Below are 20,850 nucleotides of genomic sequence, written 5' to 3'. Positions count from 1 at the left end.
AAACAAAAGCTATCATACAAATTGCGCAATTTTCACGCATTCGCGTCGGCATTTTCACGCATTCCTGTCTGAGTTCGGCGACAGTGTGGAGATGGCATTACACAAGTATGTCAGTTCGTTAGTTCGTATACTAACAAATGTTATCGAGGTTATTATCCTTTATCCCACCTGCCCCATTCGAGCCTGTCACCTGGGTGGCGGATGGTACCGACTAGGATGGCGCTTTCCACTCCTTGCTGCGTCTTAAAAGGTCCCGCGTTCTCCTTTTTCGTAGATCCGGTGCTGCTAGTTGTACTAACTCGATATTGAAGAAGTACACGAGTTACTTACTACGAACGAAGTAAAAGTGACAGGCAGGACAGGACCAAACAAAAAGATTGATTTTTGTTTAGTATGTGTTCTATGTTGACTAATTATTTTAAAATTTAGTCACACTTGCTACTAATTTAGTAGCAAGTACAAGTACATTGTAAGTAGGTATACTTATAAGTATCTCTGTATCGCGTTAAAAAAAAAACATATACTAACAAAAACTCAATCTGCTATTATGGGTACGGTTACATCCTCTATTGTACATTTTATGGATGACTAGCTTTGCCCACGGCTTCATTCGCGTGATTATTGTCCAATTTATGGATGATATACACAGTTATGTAAATTCGGTGAGCATTGTATCCGGCTGCGACCTCCAGAAGGTCTTCGGGTAACGTATGGTGTAGAGGTGTGGTGGAGCGGGCGGGCTTCTCTCGTATTGGAAGTGAAAGTGAATGAATGCCGGAGTCTTAATTAGAGAGGAGACCTGCGGCTGCGCCAGTCCCTCCGACGCCGCCGCGCACCGCACCCGCGTCTCGTCCCGCCACCTCAGCCGCACGCAATCGCGACCGCTCGCTCGCATCGCACCCATCTTCACAGAACTACCAGAGGTACGCCACACCTCATTCCTGCAGTGAATCAAACCTGCGGAAACTGTGAATTTAGGATAACTTCTGAATGTTCGCCGTGTTGTGTTATTTTCAGTTCCAGGTCTATAAACTTCGCAAGACTGTGATAGTTTACCGGTTCTTTTTTTGAAATATGAAAGTGAAAATTTATGAAATTATTTTAGGCATTTATTTTTTGAAATTTTGCCAAATTTTTCCTTTTTATATAAAAATATAGTTTTAAAAATATCTGCCTAGAGTAAATCATTTATTGTCTGAAATAACTATTTTTCTCCTGCTATTCCTTTCTAAGGAAGCAAAAAATCTAAATAAATGTACATTTATAAATTAAATAATATTAACGAGTGTAAATAGGTATATAGAGATTGCAGCTTGTAATAAATAGCAATTGTTTTTATGTTAGCAAATTTTGTAAAAAAAATATTCCGACTTATTGCGGTGCCGGTTCACCCATCTTTAAGATTCAATTAAAGGCAACATACCTTAAAACATTTTTCTTAGCAAATTATTACGTATACGAGATGATGCATGGAACAGCAACGCAACTTTCCGTCACCATAAAATGCGTGTCAAATCAGCGATTTCTCGTACAGTGCAGCTTTTCACACAAACGGTTAAACCAGCAAGGAGGTCACAGAGCCGTGTTTTGCTTTCACAAATACAACAAAATAAATTCATCTCACGTATCGATTGTCCTCGGGACGTCGTGGTCTGCATAAAAGAAAGCGAACTCGGAATACGGGCACCCGACTTCACCTGATGACCGCGTAGTGTAGATATAAACTACAATAAAATACATCTAGGAGCGCGGGCATCAATTTTTGATCGAAATGTTGAAAAAATCTACATTTTTCTACATCAGTACCGGCAAATTATATATCATGAGGCAAAGTAAACATTTATTGTAATGTCAATTTCAGTCTCTACCATGCAGGGAGACAGTTCCCCCGGCTCGATTCTCATATATTTTGTTTGCTAATCGTGTTTCATATTTTTTTATCAGTACTCACACAATCATAACGTGTTTTGTATACTTTTTGGCCATGTATTTGAACTTTGATAAACTATTAGAAAAATATATGTAAGACACAATAATTTATAAGCCCTTATGGCGTGATAGGGACTAACATTAAGTATATTTAAATTTTCTTACTTCTCAGCAGTGATCAGCTTTTTGACAAATTGCTGTATAAAACTTGCCTGCCTGTGAAGGTCTAATTTCTGAATAAATGATTTGAATTTGCCAGTTTGATCTTATCAAAACTAAATAGCAATATGCAATAGGATAGTAACACATAATGTATTTGTGGACAGATGAGCCGGCACACCTGCCTGGCAGCTGCGGTGCTCGCCGTGCTGTGCGTGGTCGACGCGCAGCGCCGCCTCGCTCTGCCCGACCCCAGGAGTTGCGCTAACAGTATGTATCCAACATCTAGATTCAATACAGATAGATAAATAAACAAGTTATTGGTCTGCTGCAACACATGTTAAACAAAAATCCTACTAATATCTAATATTATAAATGTAGAAGTTTGTGTCAATGTGTATATGAATGTATGTTTGTTAATCTTTCACGCAAAATTACTGAATTGATTGTTTTCCACGAGAGCGAAAGCGAATCTCCGGGGCGTAGCTAGTAATCTAGAAACAGGCCCTATGTATAATAGATAATTAATATATAGGGCCTGTTTCGTCGCTTCCAAAGTGTCTGATAGTGATAGCCTACTTATATATAACATATCGAACAGATAAATATTGTGTTTCATAAGTATTGCTGTTGGATAGGACTAACTGGTAAATAGCTTTAAGCAGATTTATGTGTTAGATTACAATATGATATTATAACAGAAAATGCAGTGAAATAGGCTCTACCTTTGGAGTTAAGCGACTATAGTCTAAAAAAGAAAAATGACAAAGTATAACAAAGACTACTGACATAACAACTAGCTTTTTATCACGGACGAGATGTTTAGGCACATTCTCGCACCATCACCGGAAATTCCGGATAGCAATTTGTGAAGGTGTGCTCATTCAAATCTCACGTCGTCATCTTATGTTAGTTTTGTCTTTAGAATGATTTTGCTCCACGCCTTACATATTTTTTGAAAGTTTCAGAAATAATATGAAATAACACTATTTATGACACCTTTTGGATTAAATACAAAGCATTCATAGAAATAAGTTTTTTTTTTATAATGTCATTTTCGACACGAGTTTTTTTAGTGTCATCAGAAATATCTTGTTCTATTGAACACCTTACAAAACATGTTCAATGCAGACCGTTAAGAAGTAGGTACCCTCGTTGAGAGCCGAACCTGGGTACTATATGACAAATGGAAGTAGGTGAAATTTTTCTCGCAAGATTTGATTACAGACAGAACAGGCAAAACTAAATTAGCTAGTAAAATACATAATCCCATAAAGAAAATCCACAATGTACATACTCGCAAGAGTATGATGATATTGTCTGTTGACAGGAAATCTTGCAAATTATTGATTGCCGATAATTGCTTAATGTAGCATTAGCAGTATATAGGAATGCCATCAACCAGGGGGCTGAGACCAGAGAGATTTATATATAAGTAGTTGACGATTGCTCTTTCTAAGACATCTTCAATGGCAAAGTCATCGTGACTAGAATTTATATAGACTACATACATGTTTGTTTGTAGCTTGCAGCTAGTATAGGTGGTTAACCTTGCAGTTTAATTGGTTTACCCTTTTGAAGACACAGATGGGTAGTATTAACAGTGTCTATTTACTCGAAGTTTGTCAGAAGACATTGAGACATAATTTCAAGGTATCTACAACCTTATCCAAAATAAACACAAAAAAATGAAAAACACTTGTTAATGACAACAAGAAATTGAAGATGTTCTCATGAATTAGTCGCTGTGGGAAATAATGAAATGTTTCGCAATCTCGCGCCCGCCAGGCTGCGGGCGCGGCACACATCGGTGACGGAGAACGATGTCATGTGGGAGCGTGCTCTTCGCACAATGCAATCGATCTATTCAGACCCGGTACTCTCTACACAATACAACAAAGATCGTTTATATGCTCATTACAAAATACATCTGCACTGAAAAAAGATTTTTAACTTTATTTAGAAAAATCACTTGTCGAAAATTTGACACAAAATTTGCATCTTGAATACACTTATGCATAACTTTGCATTAAACAAAATATGACGAAACGTCGAACAGCAAATATTTTGCAGTGACTTTCTCCGCGGAATCGAGATGTGCCGATACAATCTCACGTTCCCACCTTTTGCTTTCTTGATGGCAACCTAGAGTTCAGTTAGACCTTTCGTTCGAGACATGCACAGTTTTATATAGCATTAAGTTATATAATTTAATTATACCAGCCAGACAGCGATGGGTTACTTAAGATCGAATGGAATAGACATATAATGAGAATTACAAAACTATTCGTATCCAGACACAACAAACTTATTACATAATGTGTCAAATGTAAAAGTCATATTTTGCAGAAGATTTAGTAAATAGTTCCGGTACTAAATTATTTTTGATGAATATTAGCGAATAGCGATGCATGGTCGAATTGAACGTAGATACAGAATACGTGGCGTAGCGTAGTAGGTATACAATTATTAAAGTTGCATAGTAAAATAAATCCACTTTCGTATTACGAAAGAGACGCTTCAATGAATGACCTGACGACGGAGTTGTTTCCATTACCAGCGATTTCACGGGCGTTAACGATAATGCCTCACATTAAGGCGAGAGCTTTATTACGATGTCAATAGTGTCTGATTGACATATTGTGTGCGAGTCTTGCGAGCAGTTAGCTCGCTGATAATAATTTGTTAGCGTTTCATTACACGCGTATTTCACTAATGTTGAAAGTCTTCAAAAATTCAAGGTCTCAAGTTGCAGAGGTTGCTGCATCAAATTGTTATGATGACGGGTAGAATTGCGAAATTAAAGATGTTTTATCGCTGAGATCGTTTTGAATAGTATCGCTCAATACCCCTGAGAATGAATCTAGAGTTGTGTAAAGCCTCAACCGACAAGACGTTCAGATACTAAATACTTAAAGATTTCGTAACATGACCACTTAGATATGTCGTCACAAAAGTAAATAGGCAACAATGTTTTTGTATAGCTTATCCATACATACCAACAACATACCTATGTAGCAACCAATTGGGAGCACGCCTTTTGTCTTTCGACAAGAAAGCCTAACATCCTAAATGTGCAACTAAATAACAGCAAGCTTGTGAAAATCATTCAATTTACGATAGCATTCATGAGGAAGGATATGCACAATACAGAATTTCAACTTCCAGATTCTAAACTTGTAATTTTTAATATGAATTTTCAACATTTCAATAGAAATTTCAAACTTACATAATGTGTTAACCTAGTTATTTTCGATAGAATTTGTGGGTTCAATTATACGACACGACTTTATTTTTTGTTGCCGTAATCATTTTATTCCCAGAAGAAAGCAAAAAAGGGAAGTATAAAGAATGTTTTTATACGGCTCCTCCATATCTGAAGAACATAATATTATCCGATAAATGAGCAGGTATCTAACTAGTATTAATGAAAACCTTTGTTCTACCCAGGAGTCCGTCACTCGACATACCGCGACGCCCGTGGGGTGCTCCACTCATACTTCTTCAGTTGGGAGCACACCCCCACACGGAACCTGGAGGTGGACTGGCTCGACGCCAGGAACATCTGCCGGCGCCACTGCATGGACGCCGTCTCGCTGGAAACACCACAGGTAAACTATTCAGTTCATTACTTGGACCTCCAAATATTTAGTTTCTGTTTGGAAGATTATCGGCTAAACAGATAACATAGTAAAAAATTGTAACTTAATGTACTTACACGGTTTTACCATCTTTTAGGTCGTACTTGCATGAAAATATGACATTTTTACTAGTATACCCAGAAAACCACAAGTTCGCCGTGTTATTATAATTTCTAGAAAACACAGTGTACCAACGAGGAGACCTTGAGTTAGCGAATAATCATGTGTTCCAGAAGATGCTGTAATTTATCTCCGCAATCGTCAGATAAATCACGACACAGGGTCAGTCGTGATCAAGATGCGTTCACTTTCCAAGTAGCAAATAATTTTGTTTCGCAATTTTTTCTAGCGTATTTCGTAAGTACAAAGCGTTTATTGTGCTCGTTGTCGGGATTCACAAGCAATTAAGTAGAAGTCCGTGCTCACATTAAAATCATATCATGAATATTCAGCAGTGTAGTATAGACCATACAATTTTCATTGTTATATTCCGACAATAAAGAACTACATAAGTGGCCTATTATTTTTAATACAGCGTAATAAATGATGGAAATTATTTTAGTAGGATTCGGTAGTAACATAATATTTCTTCCTTGTAGTTTCTACAGTAGATATTGACATAAGTAATATTTGTGGATCGTAAGACAGTCAGGATTAATTGCACTCATGATCGGCAACATTCACGAGGGAAGTTCATTGTTTTTCGAAATACTTTGAAAGATTCCAGGAATGTTTTGAGAAATATTCGCGAAAAATTCCAAAGTTACAGCAATTTTTGAGTAAACAGTTGAAAAACTATGATAAAAATAGTTTAATTTGTTTACAATCAATGAAGGCTATTTTTCAATGTAATAACAAAAACTTGTTTTTATACTTATTTGTTTTAGTAACACTAGTTGTTCGCCGCGAACTTAGACCTCGCGAACACAATATTTTTTTACAAAATTGTGAATATTTCAAAAATTACTGAACCGATTTTGCTGCCCCACGAACTTAAAAATTCTATTGACATATCCTACACACCCTTTAAATTTCATCAAAATCGGACCAACGGTTCGAAAGTTATCGAGTTACAAACATACATACGAAAAATGAATTTTTGCCCCAAGTAGAATGTTAGACCTCGCTCACTTCCCTCGCTCGGTCAATAAAAAAGCTACAGACAATATAATAATACAATAATAAAATAAAACTACCGTGTTTGGGAAGCCATGTACATGAATTATAAGTAAAACATTTTATTTGAAAACTTTCTTTGGATCAGGAAATATTCCTGGTAATTTTCATCTCTACTAATTAGGAAGTACTAAACATGTTCCTATTCATTCATTGTAGTAACGTGAAAAAACCTTCGTTATTCTAATAACTTCCTCAAATTGGATGATGACAACTAGATAATAACATTCACTGGGGAAGTATACTTACGAGGAGCGGAAAATACGCAACATTTCTCTAAACGCTTCCCGTCACAGTTGCAAGATGTCAACGAACGCCACGCCTCCATTGTTTACTTAAAGATGTCTTTATCATGTCTTTACGGTAAGTCTATGCGGTATGTATAGACCTACCGTTGTTTAGCAATCTAATAAAAGCTTAAAGATCCGGTATGCCGTGTTGATCCAAGTAAAACGAATACAGTATAATGACAGACATCCATATTTATCAGAATAGGCCGATTGAATCGATTCGTCGGTTTGTAGAGCAAAGAAGACGTCGCGTGAAAGGGGTGCAACGGCCGTGGATGCCGGGGCCGGACAAGTGGCACGCGGCACACATTCTTGCAGCTGTACTGCCACTTGAGCTGTGCGCCTGCGCCAGTGCCCGGCTGCTCTACCGGACGCGCCGTTAATCACGGACGTGGAGTTCCGTGCTTCATGCCTGCGAATAATAATTCGCAGCTAATGTTTGCTTAGGCTACCATAGCATAGATCGTTAGAAAGAGTAGGTAATTCAAAAATCAACAAATTAGGTTTAGTGGTCCATTATAGCCAAAGCAAAGCATAAATAATTCTTAAAAATATCTGAAGCAAACGGTATTCTAACTACTTAAAGTTGCTTTGGCAATGATTATAATCTTATTATTCTGGAGTCGTCGACCGAGACCGTGAGAAACCTCCTCGTTACTTCCTTTTTCCTTGTATGGCAAAGGTAAGCCGTACTCCATAGGCATGTATCACATTTTCTTACTGGGCCTCGAGAGTAGAAAATCGGATCAACATAATGATAGCACACATAACTGACACAAACGGTAAATCTCGGAATGCGACGTAGCGATACTGACCCGCATTTATATCAAGCGATTGCCGATTGGAACACATTAAAGTTGAATCTAGTAAAAAAGGCAATATTTCGTGTGCGCTTAGCCGCACGTAGACAAGTTGGTCATACTAGAACAAAGACTTACAAGTATATGTTATTATTTCACAGGAGAATGAATTCATAAAGCAGAGGATCGCTCGGGGCAATGTCAGATACATTTGGACGTCCGGACGCAAGTGCAACTTCGCAGGCTGCGACCGGCCCGACCTGCAACCGCCCAACGTGAACGGCTGGTTCTGGTCCGGCTCCGGCGCCAAGATCGGGCCCACCACGCAGCGCAACACCGGAGACTGGTCCTACACTGGCGGCTTCGGACAACCTCAGCCTGACAATCGTGAAGCTGCACAAGTATTGACATACATATTAGTCATACATTTTTAAATATTTTCATTCTTCTTCTTTTTGTGTTGATGGCAAATTAAGTCTGTTGCAGTTTTTCTGCCAGAATCGAGCCACTTACCAAATACCTAACCAAGAATGGATATAACAAAACTTTCCGGTGAACGGCATGGAAGATCTCCCGCGAGAAATAAAGAGCTAAAAACTTATTGAACCGATAAATTATTATTTTACGACAACAATATCCGAAAGTAGTCGATTCGTGTTCATAAAGTTCGTACAGAACTTTCTTTTATAAATTAAGTACAAGACTATCAAATAAATACTTGACCGATTATTGTCAAAAGCCTCGTCATGCGTGTACTTAACACATTCTAAAAATTGAATAACCATTACCATTTCGCTAATAGAAAGTGAAGTCACGGCAAATTTTGACGCATTTACCGAAGTATTACGCCATAAACTCGAAAGTTGTTTATCTTTTAACAGAGCGTGTTCTTAGAAATCTTTGTTTTCGACTTCATCGGTTGTCTCGTAAAAATGTCACTCCTTATTAGCATAGAAGAATTGCGACATTGCGTCATTTACTTATTACTATGAATGATGGAGTTTATCAACGTAATATTTTTGCAGGGTAATGACGAGTCGTGCCTGTCCATCCTGAACAACTTCTACAACGACGGCATCAAGTGGCACGACGTGGCGTGTCACCACGTGAAGCCGTTTGTCTGCGAGGACAGCGACGAGCTGCTCAACTTCGTGCGCTCGCGCAACCCCAACCTGCGTCTATGAAACCCTCCACCTCTCTCGCCTTCTAGTATTTTAGATGGCTGACATTGTACAAAACCAAGTGGCTATCTATATTTAAGTTATTTATTAATTTAACAATATACACTTGAAGATACTTAGGTATCTCGATTTAGTGATAATAATTATTTCTTAAACACTGTGACAGTAACGAGTATTAATGTAGAATAAGAAAATTATTTCGCCAAATCATCATCTAGGTATCTTTTGTAAATTATTCTGCTGTCACATTTTATGGTCAGTCATCATCTATCAAAATACCTAGTATTTTGCAATGTATTAAATTGTTTTGTAAAAAGTTCTGTTTTGCACAGAATAAGATTAACTGTAAGTAGTAGAATAAAATCAAAATACTATTTGGTAATTTTATTAACCTTTAATCTCATAATAAACACAGTCCATACCAAATAATATCTAATAAGAAGACATACAAAATTAAAACTGTACAAAATTAAAATGTTTACTAATTTTTAAGTTTCAACAAGTTTATCGCCTTTACAAAGGTAATTAAGAAAAAAAACAACATTCGATGTAGGTGATTAGTAAAATTTTCAATTTTGTACTTATGTCATAAATTGTAAAAAAAGGTGTTCTAAATAATAACTAATGTCAGTCTTTATAATCAACATTCATTCAACATAAACACTGATCATAATAAAGATCAATGCCGAATTAATACATAGTTAAATACTTAAAACCAATAGTAAAATAAACAATTTGGCTTGTTTGTTACTACAACTACCTAAAAAACTTATAAAAATACAATATTCTTAGTGGCTAGCAACAACGTGGCATTAATCCTAATAAGGCAGTGAATTATATACCAACTAACAGAACAAAATTCAATATCCAATCCTTGCGATAATACACTAAATAACCAATTTGATAATAACTACGTCGTATTCTACATGGCATGGAAGCCAAATCTATGATCCATTGCATAATTAGAACTAATAAAACTAAAGTACAGACAGAAAATCGACTCTTGGGAAAAGGTTACAAAATATAAGTAATTTTAGCAAATAAAATCAAATGTTAGTAAAAAGTGACCAGTGCTACTACTACTAACTAGCATTTCACTATCTCAATCAATTAACATTAGTAGAGCTAATACTTTATGAAGTCAAGTGATCAAATCTGCGCGATCGTAATCGATCTGCGTGTCGTATTTTAACATAATGTACTGCTTTTACTACTAGGCAGTACACTACAGTACATTGTCTACTGTATTTAGATAAATATTAAAATTTACAAAACACAATAGGTAGGTAATATTATTATCATTCTAAAAATGGCTCAACTAGTGTAGTATAGTGCGTACAATACGTGTATATTAATACACGTATTTGATTACAGGTGGAAAATTATCCGATCCATAATATAAATATCGTATAGTTGTAGTCACCGATTTATATAAAAAAATGAATGTTCGTTTTCCTGTGTAGACTACACATGTCGTAATACCTCGACCTATTTTCATGCAAATGGAGTATGGTCTTTTTCGTGATAATATTCTTCGTGCGATAGTTCGGTCGCAGCACAATATGGCGGCACAATTGGCCAACTAAATATATTTTTATCTCAATTACTTTGACAATTTACTTATGGTTAAGTCTACTGCCAACTTTTAAAAATCGCAAGGAAAGCTAAGCAATATACAGTGAAATATCAAATTACCCTGTATAGCACTCTATGTAACGGTTCCCGTAGCGGTGGTTTTATTTTTGATACTATCAAGCAGGCAAATAGTCAGGTGCTCCACAGTAAGTGGTTATCACAGCCTGTGGACGCCTGCAACACCAGGGGTATCACACACGCTTTGATAGAGTGTACTGGTGCCCTTTCCATTTAAAATTCTTTAATCATCTTAGCATATTTGTTATACGAGACATCATTCGTATAGTACTTAACACGTCAAAAAATTACTTAAAACAAAATAAATCGGCCAAATAATATAATTTTATAACACACGTAGGGAATTAAGCTGATATATATGTTTGGAGGTCTTAATTAATCTGTTCATAAAATTGTTGACTGCAGCGACGACATTTTTTCAAATTGGAGAGAAACATATTCGTCCTACCTGATAAGACGATGGACGGGAAAACTTGCAACTTAATGATGTGTTAACGCGGCGGTGTCGCTGAGGATGGCGGCGAGCAGCGGCTTGTCGCGCAGCGCGGCGGCGAGGTCTGCGGCGTCCCAGCGCAGGCGCAGCTTGCGGCCGCGCGCCGCGCCGCGCCCCGCCACGCTCACCGCCCCGCGCGCCTCCAGCAGCGCGCACGCGCTCAGCGCCTCGCTCAGCTCCAGCGGCTGGATGTTGCGTCCCGACGCCACTCTGACACGAACATATCGAAAATTAAACGACGGGCTTGCGCTCCCAAATGAGTTAGAATGTTTATTTGAAAAAAATCATAAACATCTTTGTCATCTGAGGGTATTCTCAGTATCAAATAAGTCTATAATTTTTTCTCTACACATTTGTAACCTATGAGGACTAGACCAATATGCACACTAGCGCCACCATTACATTTTTAACAATTTCAAAAATTGATAACAATCTACACAAGTAATTTATTAGTAATTAATTATCTTGATTATTTATAGTAGGTAACTCTTTTTTAGTTTTGTCTAATAAATAAAACGGATAATAATAAGATAGTGTTGCTAGTCACAAATGTACATTTTGGCCGTTGGTTGAAGTTACGCTTTCAACTTTTGTAAGGATTTTAATGAAATAATATAATTGCAATCAATCGTAAAACTACTTCTTCAACTTTCCCGCCATCGGAACTAAAAGTAATTGTGAATTCACTCGAGAAATTCGCAGCATTTGCAAAAAAATAATTTTAATTTTAACACTCACCTTCTATACACATCGTAAAATTTCCCCATCGCAACATCTTTGTTCTTTCCTTTGGTCAACATTAACATAAGACTACACAGAATCAATTTCTGCTGCATCGGCAATCCTTCCTCGACGTCAGTGTCTATGTTCCTCGAGCCGCCGTAGACGTCGTTCAGGACTTCCAGAACTTGCTTCAGCTCCACTGTGACGGTGCTGTCCCTCATCATACAGTCCACCGATTGATTCTCTGAGAACTTACTGCGTTTAGCAAGTTCGATCACTCGTCTTCCGATGTCCAGGGCGCGTCTCATGTCACCCGATACGGAAGCAATTTTAGCTATAAAGATGAAAAAAAATGCATTATAGTTTCATAAACTCTGTTCTAACTTAACTGTCTTAGATTTTAAAAAAAATTAAGCGGTTTTTATGTAAATGACGGAGTGATAACTTTATTATCATTTTAATGGTACTCGTCGGCAAAGTGGCTCATAAATGTTACCAGCTTTCACCTACTTTAGAATTTATCGCTGTTAACCTTTTAAAGTTTATTTTTAAGTTGACGACCTCGGTGGCGCAGTGGTAAAGTGCTTGACTCTGAACTGAGAGGTCCCGGGTTCAATCCCCAGTCGGTTCATGATGGAAAATGATCTTTTTCTGATTGGCCCGGGTCTTGGACGTTTATCTATATATGTATTTGTTATAAAATATAGTATCGTTGAGTTAGTATCCCATAACACAAGTCTCGAACTTACTTTGGGGCTAGCTCAATCTGTGTGATTTGTCCTAATATATTTATATTTATTTATATTTTGAAAACAATATTGTGTGGAAATTTTGTATAAAGATTATACATATTAATCTTGAAGGCATATTCTGCTTCCTTTTCTAGTGTCGTTTAGTCTTTGTAAGCGATTTAAATAAAACAACTTTCAAAGCTTAAACATACCCGCCAACATCTGCAAAGCCACAGGCGAAAACAGTTTAGACTTGTCCTCGTCCGCGAGTACAGCGGTGAAGATATTGACGATCTGTTCCTTGGTGTAGGGCGGAAAGTGCAGCGTGACGGGGCGCAGACAGCAGCGGGCCTGCAGCCGCGGCAGCGAGCGCTCGGTGAGGTCCAGCGCGTTGGCCACGCCCACCAGAACCAGCCCCGACCTGGCCACGCTCGCCCACTCGAATATCGTGTACAGCACCGACTGCCGCTTGCTGTCCAGCTGGTCGATTTCGTCTAGAACCAGCAGGCTGGAAAAAATATATTTTTTGTTTGTTTGAAATAACTTTCATAAGAAAACAGACACAAGAAACAGAAAAACACCCGCAACGGCGGATTTAACCCATGGATAGATCACATCCAGTCAACCTTATCACCTATCAATAGCTATTTTCAGTTGGATGTTTTAATTATACACATTTGTTATAAAGCATCGTTGAGCAGTTGAGTTAGTATCTCATTGCACAAGTCTCGAAGTTACTTTGAGACCACCTCAATCTGTGTGATTGATTTGCCCATATATTTATTTTGGTATTTTCTCCATTCCTTCTCTAATGTTATAGGACATCTCGTAAACTTTACCTTCATATTACCTGTAACTTTCAGCTGAGGAATTTAAAATATGTTACCTTATCAGATAACGTCAAATCAAAATTGTCGTTGTGTATAAATCTAACGTTAGCTAGATGGTAGTCTAAAAGTCATATCAGATTAAAATATTTTTTCTATTTCATCTTAAAAATGATAATATTGAGTGATAACGTTTTATAGGTATTCGCTAGCCACTTACGTCATCTTGTGTTTCTTTTGTAAATAACTTTCAATCGCTTTTAGACAAGCTTTCTCTGTTGAGCCAGCTGTCTTCAACTGTAGTTCTTTGCAGATTCTGTTGTAGATGCTGGTCGCAGACTTCATCATGGTACAGTTCACGTAGACTTGCTTATAAGACTCGCGAAACTGAAACAAAAATGTATTTTTAGATATCGACCACTGTCAGTTCGAGATTTCAGTTTACTTCAATATACGCACGAAACCTGAATTTGGCAGTTCTTTTTGTAACGAAATTCACAGCCAATGTCAGTACATTACTACACCAACATTTCAGTAATGTAGGTGATAAATTACCTTTTTTAACTTCAATATATATGTTAAACTAGCTGTTTTTCCAGTCCCTGGCTGTCCAGAGATATAAAGGGAGCCGGATTTTTCTGTCTCTAAATGCTCGTCTAAGAAGTTTTCCAACCACTCTATTTCTTTTTCTCGACTTGTCAAAGGCTTTGCAATTTCATTTGGAGATCTGTAACATTTTATGTACACAATTTATAATATATACAAAAATAAGCATTAATAATAAAAACTCGACAAAGAATGGCAAGAGAACACAAAGGATAGGAATGGGTGGAGGAAGTTAGGGGAGGTTTTCAGCAGTGGGAAGAAAGTCCAAAAAAAAGATTCCATAAGTTTTTACCTTTTCAATTAAGAAACGACTAAAATATAAAGAGTAGGTTATTAAATTAAGAGTGGCCCAGCCTCATTATGCCAGGGCGTTGATGGAAAATAATAACAACACAACAAACTTACTCAAGGCATATATTTTTATCTTCGTCACTATTAGGTATGACTGGGATTGTTCCTTTTGGAATTTTAGTAGGAGAGACGTCATCTGTAAACAAAACAGTGATACAGTGGAATTAAATTTCCCAATGTTTCGATTTGAGTATATAAAATATAATTATATATATCTACTAGATTTGCCGACAACTTCGTATGTGAGTAAAAATTTCCCGTGGGAATTTCAGGAAATCCCTTCTTAGTGCTCCACTACAACTTACACACCAAATTATAGCTTTCTACGCCCAGTAGTTTATTTAATTGTATATATATATATATATATATATATATATATATATATATATATATATATATATATATATATATATATATACCTATGTTACCTTTTCACACATCTCTACAGGACCTAGACCGGGAGCGTTTCGGCTGTGCGTTGTCTGTTAAGAGTTTTACATAAGCCAGGATGGCTTATCCCTAATTGATTGTGCTAAAAATGCTATTTTTTAAAATTATAGTCTTATGAATGTTATGTACTAAGTATTTTTTCATTTTTAGGGAGGCACTTACCTGTGTCAGAGTCATTGAATGAATTGTCTACAGTATTACTTCTTTTTAAGTGTCTTTGACTAGTTAATCCCTTGTTGATAATATCTTCATTTTCTATATTCGACTTTTTGGACACAATATTAACTCTTTTACGCAGTTTAAAGGGAATAGAAGTTTGCACCACAGACATCTGTAAATATAAGATTTTTTATACTCATAATTCAAACTTAATAAGTCGTAAGTACTTAACAAAAACATAATTTATTGACAAAAGAAAACATTTAATTTTATTAGTAGTAAAAATGGAGTTATTTTAAAATTTACATACACTGGTCACAGTTGACTTTTGGTAGCCATAATTTTCGGTTAAGCCAACTATGACAAAGTACATTGTGTAATGGAAAAGTAATAAAATACTTTCAGATAATATATAAGATTTTACTAAATTATTATTTGCTAAAAATTAAAGGAAATTGATAAAAATGTGATGGTCGCGCTGGTGTGCAGCTAGATCGCTATCTAGCTGCACACCAGCGCGAATTCCTTAAAGAAATCCCAAGAAAATCAAAGTGTCCAAAATACCTACTATATCTACATTCATGACTCAATTTTTTTAATAAAGGCCCAAAAATTAAATATAGAATTAAATCTTCCCTTGTTTTTGGGAATAAAACTGGGAGGATTGAGTACTCATGGGTAAAATCTTGAATGAGATGGGGTACGTAGCGAGAACCAAGATGGGGAACGTAATTGGAAACGGTAATTCGATTCGGTAATTTAAATCGAATTTTGCCCGTCCTGCAGAACAGTATTTACATAAGAATGGCTGAAAAGTGATTCTTCTTTTTTTGGGAGGGAATATAACGTGGTGGAAGTCGCGTTCAAAAGCTACTAAAAATAACTACGATTAAATAACCGAATTGAAACCTTAACGATAACAACTGCATTACCCAAGAAGGTCGACGTCAAGCAGGAAATAACACTAGCACACTATTTTGGATGAATCGGCAATCAAACCAGAATTTGTTAAAATTTGTTTTATTTGTTGATAGACAAACTTTATGAACTTAATTATGGTACTTAAATGTACTTAACATAATAACTATGATTAAACAACACACGCTCTTATATTACGAAGAAAAATTAAAAAGTACCTACGTACGCAATTTTAAAACAATAAATAATCACATTGACATTTACATAAATAATATAATATGCAAAATTGTATCAATAATTTCGAAATACATAATATCACATAATAAAACCTAATTATTTCAAAGTTTAACAAATTTGATACAAAAATACTCAATCATCGTCGGTGTTACATAGGTAGTTCATTATTATCATATAGTAATTATAATTTATTTACATTCCCAAACGGATATAAAATAGAGTAAAAGTTGTTTTTTTTACTATGCCTGTGATTCTAGTGTATAAGAGTATTCATAGATACAAAAATAACTGCAGAAATATTAAGCTGATGATGGTGTAAATTAGAAGGTACATGTAAAGGATCAACTGCAATACTGCACATATATAAACTATACTATTTGCATACCCATGCCAAGCATTTGCAAATGACTTGCATAACATACGGGTTCTTTATTGGTGTATTGTATGTATGATATTAATTTTAATTGCAACATAAAAATAATTTTAATTAGGTATTCTTAACAAATTAATTACCAAGTTCATTTTCATGAAGCTACAAACCATTGTATCAAAGTTTGATAACCAAACTACAAAATTAAAGCATAATTAATTCCTAGAGCTACAAAAAAAAACAAGAGTTTGATGAAGTTCCTAAAATCATTATAAGTACATAAAAAGAATTTTTGATAGTGCTAGAAGTATTTATTCTAGCACTATCATTATAACTTGTCAAGTGATATTGCTGCGCATATTCTCAATTTGATTGATCCTCTCTCACTGGGTACTTGTGTACTAAAATAAAGCATATACTATTGCTTATCTTTGTTGAAATCTCCTTGAGGAGGAGGATTTAAGGAATTTTTATACATATCATACTGTCTTTGAACTTTAAGCCAATTCATTTCAAATTGATGCCTTAGTAAAGCATGATATTCAGAATTGTTCAACATTGGACTCTGTTTAATGTTTGGGGTTTGAGGAGGCCTGACTGCTGGTATTTTGCTTACAGGTGTCAATGGTTTCACAGGTTTCAGTCCTGGTTTTGATGGTCCCGGTGATGATTTAGAAACTTCACTTTTTGGCATACTCATGATTGGTAGCTGGGTGTTTAATAGTTGATTAGGTTGTGTTCCTGTTTGTTGATCTGTTAAAGAATTAGATACTTGTTTTTCTTCAGCAATAACTAACTTTGGAGATGAGCTCGGGGATCTCGTTTGTCTAGGTGATGGTTGTGTATTTGGGGAATTATGGGAGGAACCTACAAAAGCTGGTGATGCAACAGAAGTAGTGACATTATTTATGGGTTTAGTTGTATTATTCTTAGAGGCTATTTCTTGTCTTGAATGGGCATTATTTGTATGAGGTGAATTGGGAAGAGCCTTGTCAGATTTAACTTGGTTGATATTAGTGGTAGATGGTATTCTTAATGGACTAACACCTGAAGTCAATGGTCTGTTAGTCATAGCAGAAAAGGCATTAGTTTGAGACATTACACCCAAACCTTTTGATTGCAAATTTTGCTTTTTTGCCAAGTTTGCTATTGACTGCATGGTTTCAAACGCTTTATCAAAAGGCTGTTGTCCTAACTGACTTGGCATGGTATTAGTTGTTGACAAGTCCAAAGCTGAACCAGTTTTAGTTTCTGGTGTTGATGTACTACTAGGGCTTGGCTTATTGTTGGGATTGTTTGGTTTATTAGCAGCACTTAGAGCTTTAGGTGTAGCTGGCACTAATTTTGGGACCTGTGGTTTGTTTTTCGGCAATTTAGATTTTTTATCTGATTGCAGAGACTGCAGCTGCTGTTCAAATGTTTGTTGAAAGGTGATAGGAGACGAAAAGTTCCCACTTTGTTTTGCTAATTTAGTATCAGAAATAGGTTTAAGATTTGGTATTGGTCCCTTTGCTGACACATCAGAAGATTTGCCTGGTTTAGGCTGGGCAGCATTAATTTCAATTTTATTTGGAGGATTTAGTTTTGGATCGGAACTTCCTTCAGATTTAGTTACTTTTTTTGGGTCACTATCAGGTAATTTCAATATTTGTATATAGTTAGGAACTTGGGAACAAGGGACTTTATGTATATTACTATTATTATTAGATGCAACAAGATTTTTATTCCCAACAATCTTTTTGGGATCAGTAGTTCCTGGGTCACTAGAGTTACGGGCCTCTAATTTTTGATCAGTTAATGTGATTGACAATGAAGATGGTATGTTAATTTTGCATGAATCAAAGAGGGATTTCAAAGGATCACCAGAACCTGGAATAGCACCTGGTGGTCCTAAAGGTGATTTGACTTGAGGGAGTATTTTACTTCTATCTATGTCACTATTGTTTGCTAATAAATCCATTCTTACTTTGTTAATAGGCTGTTTAGTAGGAAAAGATAGAGAACCCATATTACTAGGTTTTAAATCTGGCATCTTTTTGACTGCTGGTGCATCAGCTATTTTTTTACATGCTGATTGAGCTTCAGCTTTTGGAACTTGAATTTTCAGTGGGGATACTGTTTTAGGACCAGATGGAGGTGTTATCATTGAACTGTCAATTGGTTTACGTTTAGGTGAAGAAATAGTGTTAGTGCCTGGATTAGCTCTTTTCATGCTTGATGTATCGGAACTGTGTTTAGTAGGTGGAACAGGTTGTTTTACATCTTTATTTTCCTCTTTGAGAGGAGCAGAAGTCAGAGAATTACTGGCTTGATTAGTTCCACTGTTTTTAGGTACACTTTCCATGTTATTGGGTTTAATAGAAGTATCTGTCGATTTATTGCTTGGATTTGTGTTAATCAAAGAAATGTTCTTAGTTACAGGTATTTTGGTTTTCTCTATTTCAATTTTCAATTTCTTCATTTCAGGTGTGTTAGGAGGCATTTGAAATTTTCTTTTTAAAGAATCTTCTGATTTAGGGGAATTAGATTTGCCTGTCAAAATAGAAATATTGCTGCTACTATCATCATTAGAATTTTGTTTGACAGGAGATTTCAAGTTAGCACTGTTTTTTGCTGTGAGTTCAAAAGAATTAAGAAATTGTGACTTTTCTTCATCATCATCATTTTTCTTAGATGTTGGTATACTATTTTTTTCTTGTGTATCTTTACTGTGAATTTTCTCAGAATTTTTCTTTGATATCTCATCAGCTTGGTTAGAATGACTATCTTCTGGCATAGGGCTGTCAGTCCCAGATGATGCTTCTGAACCCTGATCATTCAAGTTCGGAGCTGGACTGCTAACATTTGTATCCTCAGTAGATGTTGGACTGGATTTTCTGTCTCCAAAATGAGTTTCTTTGCGGTTTATGTCAAACAATCTGTTTCGAATTGCGACATAATCAATTATTTGGTAGAAGAAACGCATGGGCTCATTTCTTTTCCAATTATATATGTAAGCAATGTCCATTAAAGTATAATAATCTGGGAGTGGTACTCTCTTATACAAAATGTCAATGGCAAACTGAGAACTATCTATATCAAATTTCATACTGAGAAACTTCTTTAAATGGCTGATATTAACAACTGCAGGGCACTGCAAGTATCTTCTTGTGATAGAAGAAGCATTTTGAGGTTCACTACTGTCTGAAGACTTACTTGAAATACTATCAGTATCAGTTACGTCGGCAAACTCCAAGGAAAAAGATATAACATCCTCAGGGCTAAATATAATTCTTTCAGTATCTTCACCTCTCTGCTCTGGTGTAGCTGAAGCAGCTGGCCCAGGCCTTGATGCATAAAATTGTTGTCTTCTGTCCATTTCTCTTTGAAAGAGACCAGGTACCAATTTGTAAACAATGTCCTGAAGTGCTTTATCTAATTTGATGTTAGGTTTAGCAGAATTAATCATCATTTCACAAACTGGACAGTAACTTTTGATTTGCAAATGTTTTATGATACAACTTCGACAAAACGAGTGCAGACATTCCACAATGGTTGTAGCGTCTATATAATAACCCCGACATAGTGGGCATGTTATGTGTTCATTCACTTCACCTAATAGAGTTCTTTGAGGAACTACAGCATTATTTTTTTGTTCAGACATTCTTACGACCTTTTTGTCAGGTAATTTATTAGACGTAACCATTTTTATAACAGCATATCCAGCAGCGTCACTTCGAATCAGCAAAGAAATAGCAAACACGATGCTGTTTAGACAGCGATGATTGGGTCAGCACAGTTCACGAAAACAACATCACAGCAGCTTTTTACATTACATTTAAAAGATTCAATTGTACATTTTGATATCGGAATCGACGAAAATCAATAATACATTTCCACATAAACGAAATCGCGAGAAGAAATACCTTCAGATTCTGAATGTTGGTAACACTGAAAATTCTTGTGCATTTAATTTTAGTTATTTATGGTATTTTTGACAAAAATGTACGCGTCTAAATGAATTTACTATGTTCCAAACATTTTGCTTACCTTTATTTACTTATCCTTAACCTGCCAATTAGATAACTTGACGAAAATCACAAATAAACAGCAATGTAATGCAGTTTTGGCGCGAAGAAACAGATGTTTCTCCTTGTTTGCTGTCTGTCAGTCAAAT

At 36.1% G+C, this 20,850-nt stretch overlaps 2 protein-coding genes across 2 annotated transcripts; one reads left to right on the top strand and one right to left on the bottom strand.

Moving 5' to 3' along the window:
* Positions 1-752: 752 nt before the first annotated feature.
* Positions 753-9,550, top strand: LOC128682815 (uncharacterized protein). The gene is made up of 5 exons (XM_053767740.1): positions 753-923; positions 2,256-2,358; positions 5,539-5,699; positions 8,157-8,396; positions 9,021-9,550. Exons 1-5 carry the CDS (start codon positions 768-770, stop codon positions 9,177-9,179), a joined length of 819 nt encoding a protein of 272 aa, XP_053623715.1. The 5' UTR covers positions 753-767; the 3' UTR covers positions 9,180-9,550.
* LOC128682991 (polycomb group protein Psc-like) lies at positions 9,489-20,616 on the bottom strand. Its single transcript, XM_053768143.1, has 10 exons — positions 17,114-20,616; positions 16,838-16,856; positions 16,079-16,141; positions 15,173-15,341; positions 14,615-14,696; positions 14,159-14,330; positions 13,824-13,990; positions 12,989-13,284; positions 12,061-12,379; positions 9,489-11,532 (listed from the first exon to the last, which is right to left on the bottom strand). Exons 1-10 carry the CDS (start codon positions 20,377-20,379, stop codon positions 11,310-11,312), a joined length of 4,776 nt encoding a protein of 1,591 aa, XP_053624118.1. The 5' UTR covers positions 20,380-20,616; the 3' UTR covers positions 9,489-11,309.
* Between the last annotated feature and the right edge of the window lie 234 nt (positions 20,617-20,850).

This window comes from Plodia interpunctella, chromosome 1, assembly GCF_027563975.2.
Source record: "Plodia interpunctella isolate USDA-ARS_2022_Savannah chromosome 1, ilPloInte3.2, whole genome shotgun sequence".
In the NCBI taxonomy this organism is placed as follows: Eukaryota; Metazoa; Arthropoda; class Insecta; order Lepidoptera; family Pyralidae; genus Plodia; species Plodia interpunctella.
This window is presented reverse-complemented; position numbering and strand designations above follow the sequence as displayed.

What these genes read in the sequence shown, in the direction of transcription:
- LOC128682991 (XM_053768143.1), bottom strand. Translation starts at nt 20,379, where the DNA reads ATGGTTACGTCTAATAAATTACCTGACAAAAAGGTCGTAAGAATGTCT. An exon ending in CAAAAGAAACACAAGATGAC is followed by an intron (nt 13,285 to 13,823) that starts GTAAGTGGCTAG and finishes TATTTTTTCCAG; the next exon opens with CCTGCTGGTTCTAGACGAAA. An exon ending in GGCTTTGCAGATGTTGGCGG is followed by an intron (nt 12,380 to 12,988) that starts GTATGTTTAAGC and finishes TCATCTTTATAG; the next exon opens with CTAAAATTGCTTCCGTATCG.
- LOC128682815 (XM_053767740.1), top strand. Translation starts at nt 768, where the DNA reads ATGAATGCCGGAGTCTTAATTAGAGAGGAGACCTGCGGCTGCGCCAGT. An exon ending in TCTTCACAGAACTACCAGAG is followed by an intron (nt 924 to 2,255) that starts GTACGCCACACC and finishes ATTTGTGGACAG; the next exon opens with ATGAGCCGGCACACCTGCCT. An exon ending in ACAATCGTGAAGCTGCACAA is followed by an intron (nt 8,397 to 9,020) that starts GTATTGACATAC and finishes ATATTTTTGCAG; the next exon opens with GGTAATGACGAGTCGTGCCT.